The sequence below is a fragment of the Diabrotica virgifera genome, chromosome 1 (genome assembly GCF_917563875.1).
Source record: "Diabrotica virgifera virgifera chromosome 1, PGI_DIABVI_V3a".
NCBI lineage: Eukaryota > Metazoa > Arthropoda > Insecta > Coleoptera > Chrysomelidae > Diabrotica > Diabrotica virgifera.
Window position 1 is genome coordinate 138,753,045 of NC_065443.1, and position 4,235 is coordinate 138,757,279.

Genomic DNA, 4,235 nt, shown 5'->3' on the forward strand with positions numbered 1-4,235 from the left:
TCGTCATGTTAACTAATTATATTGAAAGTTTGGTTTTGACAACCTTGTCAAAGAATTAATTTGTGTATGTATTTTCATATTAATTAAATTAATTGATTAAGATTTGGTAATTTTTTAAAGAATCTTAAAAAAAATATTGTTCCTAACTCTTGCAGAAAGTATCTTTTCCGCACTCGACTGCTTGCCGAACTCCCGCTGCGCGTCGTTCGGCAAACTGCAGTCGCTTGCGGAAAAGAATGACTTTCTGTACTTTTTAGGAAAATAACTATTTTCATTGTTTCAATAATGTTTTTCTTTAATTACGGACCTTGTCGAGTGGAGGTGGGTGGGGTAAATTTCCCAATTTTCCCTCCCCGTCTATCCCCCACTGGTCATAATTAGAGCTGCAAGAACTAAATAGAGAACCAACACAATTATAAAATGTTATAACAGACTAAAATCGTTAATTCTGGTTTTTACTTAAGGTAAAATGCAATATAAATCCAGAAATAATAATTAAATATTGTAATAATTTGATTTATATATGATTTAATTTTTTGCTCTTTTTAACGTTTTTTTTTTAGTTTGCACAATATGCTTCTATGAAAAGGCGCAAAATTTTGTTTTGCCCGGGGCGCTCAAAACACTAGAACCGGTCCTGAATTAAGTACCCCATGTTAAAAGGTATATTTTTCTGCTTATAAAACTTTTCACTTCAAAATATTGGTAATTTTTTAAATACTCGTATATTCAAAAACCTGCATTTTTTCTTTCCCTGTATATAGAATTATTAGATAGATAATATTTAAAAGCAGTAAATTGAAAAACTTTTTTGTATATAAAAAAGAAAGAGTTGACCAAGAATGTTAAAATAATTTACTTCAAAATTTAAAACGGCAATTTCAAAAATAAACAGACATAAAGCACAGCATTTGAAATTGCATAACATCAATCGTAAATTCAAATAATAAAACTGAAGTTATATCTGCAACGAAATGGTAGCAAGTCCAAGGCAGCTCATAAATATATTGAAGTATCACACAAAATAGCCAGAATATTTTATGAGAAGCCCTATCTTAATACTCGAAATCAAACTAGTAAAATACGTCCTTTACAAAAAGCAAAAGCTCATTCTCTGTATGAAAACCTGACACGAACCATGTCCGCAATAAAGCTCAATTTTACAACAATATGGTACGAATATTCTTGGTGTTGACTGGCTATTGAGGTATAAACAAATTTCCGTATCAAAATCTGTAGCACCTATCCTGTTTAAGAGAGGCGGCGCTTGCCAGTTTGGCCGATACCGCCCCCTTTCAGTCGCTCTTTCCAGAGCCAAGCATTCAGTTCCAAACACGCTTCGACAGCCGAGTTGAAAACGTCGCGGATTGTGCCAGTGCCGGGTGCTAAAGTGTTAATGAATTTAATTAAAGTGAGTGATGGAGGAAAATCAACATTTAGCTGAAGAATATGTCCAGGATTTCGTTCTGGATCATTTAGAGGACATTACTGTGAAACGCGAGGACAAACGTCCATTTGGAGACGAAAATACGGGTTGGTTACAGTACGATGACTCTTCCAGTCGTTTATGCCGGAATCAGTGGGAAGATAGACGAATTCCAACGCCTCATCCTGATTCTACTTATCAGCCACCTGTGTTAGTTAATATGACGCTTATGAACGATCCAGGTACACCGCCAGATACTCCTCCGACTAATTCTCCAGTTCCCTGTAGGCCACAAGGTATAATGGACGAAATGATGTGGTTTCCTCCTACGATTAGAGCAGACCCACAACCCCTAGATTTACGTCCTCTTCATTGCATGGGAGGAGAACCAGATTGGGAGAGAAGAGACTACATTCCTTCTGGTATGATTTTAGATGCTCCCAATCACCACCACCACCACCACGGCATCCATCAGAGACCTCAGTCGGTTTGTTCGGGTGTTAGTGCGCTCTCCCCTAGAATGAACACTAATAATAGTGGCTACTCTACTTGTTCTGAGGACTTAGGTTTGAGTGATGAGTTACTAATGAACCTATCAGTGCGAGAACTTAACAAAAGGTTGCATGGGTGTCCGAGAGAAGAGATCGTTCGATTAAAACAGAAGAGAAGAACGCTCAAAAACCGAGGTTACGCACAAAATTGCCGATCAAAGAGGTTGCAACAGAGGCAAGATTTGGAAACGACCAACAGATCCTTGCAGCATGAAATCCACCGGTTAAAATCAGAATTGGCGAGAGTGTCTCAAGAAAGGGATCTGTATAAACAGAAGCTGCATCTTGGCCGACCTCCGCATCTAAACGGTGGCCTTAATTCGGATGGACAGAGTTCACCAGAGTTCTACCTATGACATCATTTCCCGGGTCGAAGAAACTAGTAGTTTTCGGCCCCACGGTGTGCTAAGACATTTCGGCATGAACCGTGAAGTGTACAAAACGGGACTACAAAGTCAAATGTTATTTGCACAATTTTATTTTGTATTCGTAGGATATGAGACTGTTCTCTCGTAAGAGATTTTTCATTTCTTTTTCTCTTGTTACTCTTAAACACTTCAAGTGAATTGCATATCTTTTTAATTAGTCGTTTTTTCATTTTTATAATCTATTTTTATAAAAAAACGGTTGTGTTATGGATGATATATAGAATATGTTACGTTTTGTAAATAAACTTACTTAATAGGTTTTTTTTTCTGATTAATTTGTTTATTTTTGACATGTAACCTTCACATTGACCATAATATTATTTTTTCTTTGATCACCTAAAATATTTCCAGTTTGACTACAGTTTAATAAAATCTTAACAGGTATTTTTCAGTAATCATTATAGGATATTATTAAATTTAAAATGGCGCCAAAAGTTGAAGCGAAATCAATAAATCATCGTTAAAATTACAATTTTTTATTAAAAATTCAGTAAACGACTTCAATATTTTTTAAAATACTAGTACTTACCTAATTTTATTTTTTTTTTGTAATTTTGTGACTTTTGTGCAATTATTGTATTAATTATTGTTTGTTTTTGATGATTATGTTCAGTAAAGAAGCTGTTTTTATCTTTACTGTACTATTGTGATGGTTAAAGCGTACCTGGATGCATTCAAAGATCCAGTTGACATATTGTTTTTGTAAAACTAATAAATATATTTTATAATAAAATATTTGAAAATTTTTATTTCTTCAGTAAAATTACTTATCCTTTTTTTATCACCAACATTGAGGCTTACTATTTCTCTAATATGTTTATTTTTGCTGTCTTTAAATTTTTTTGAAAAGTAATTCCATACTAGTTCTGCATTTAAAAGAATTAATAAATTTTTTAGCATAGTTTATTATTTATTATATGGGATTTAGCCATTATTAATGGTGTAATAAATATTACATTTTTTAATTAACTATCAAAATGAGGTGTTATCAAATCTTCCAGAATTTTTTTAGATTCTTTTTGAGAACGATTTTCAAGTGGAAATCGAAAGGAAACATTAGTTAATTAAAAAATGTAATTTTTATTACACCAATAATTGTGGCTAAATCACATCTAAATAAACATAATACTAATAAATTAAGAGCGTAGGCGCAACATTTTGGGCCAATGCTTTTTAAATGCATTAGTTGTTTTCGAATACTGGCAAAACTAATGAGTATTTTTGTAAATTTTAACGCAGAATAAAAGATTACATTATTACCGAGGGACGAAAATCTATGAACACTTATAATTAATATTAGGTAATATAATATTATTATAATGTTTAAATAAGTTACAGGGGTGAAAAGAAAAAGAAAATTGAAAGTGATTTTTAATTTCAAAAATTTTATTCAAAAGAAACTTTTTGTTTACTTCAAGAGACTTTCAGCCCTTGGTAATAATGCATCTTTCATTTTGAGTTAAAATTTTTCAAAAATATTAGTTTTTTCAGGATTTGAAAAAAATGAAATGCCACAGGAAAAGAGTTTCAAGACCTAGCATATTTATTCATGAGAATAAATCCAGAATGAATTGTAACACAAATTCCATTTATTGTTTTGTTTTTGATATTTTGATTTCCAAACCGAAAATGGTTTTCAAAAAAATTCCTGAAATTAAGTTGTAGGTAAATGTTCTTTTCAAGTGATGGCTTCCTATTTCTCCTAGGTATCTTAATAATCTTGTGTGCACCTTCGACTTCCATGTAATCTTCATCCTGATGATATCAAGTATACAGAGAGGGGCTAAATTATGGAATAAATTCATTTTCTCTAAAATGGACGACTTTGGA

General features: G+C 32.5%; 1 protein-coding gene across 1 annotated transcript; it reads left to right on the top strand.

Moving 5' to 3' along the window:
- The first annotated feature begins 1,275 nt into the window (after window positions 1-1,275).
- Window positions 1,276-3,150, top strand: LOC114336033 (transcription factor MafA). The gene has a single exon (XM_028286337.2). It carries the CDS (start codon window positions 1,419-1,421, stop codon window positions 2,331-2,333), a length of 915 nt encoding a protein of 304 aa, XP_028142138.1. The 5' UTR covers window positions 1,276-1,418; the 3' UTR covers window positions 2,334-3,150.
- The last annotated feature ends 1,085 nt before the right edge of the window (window positions 3,151-4,235 follow it).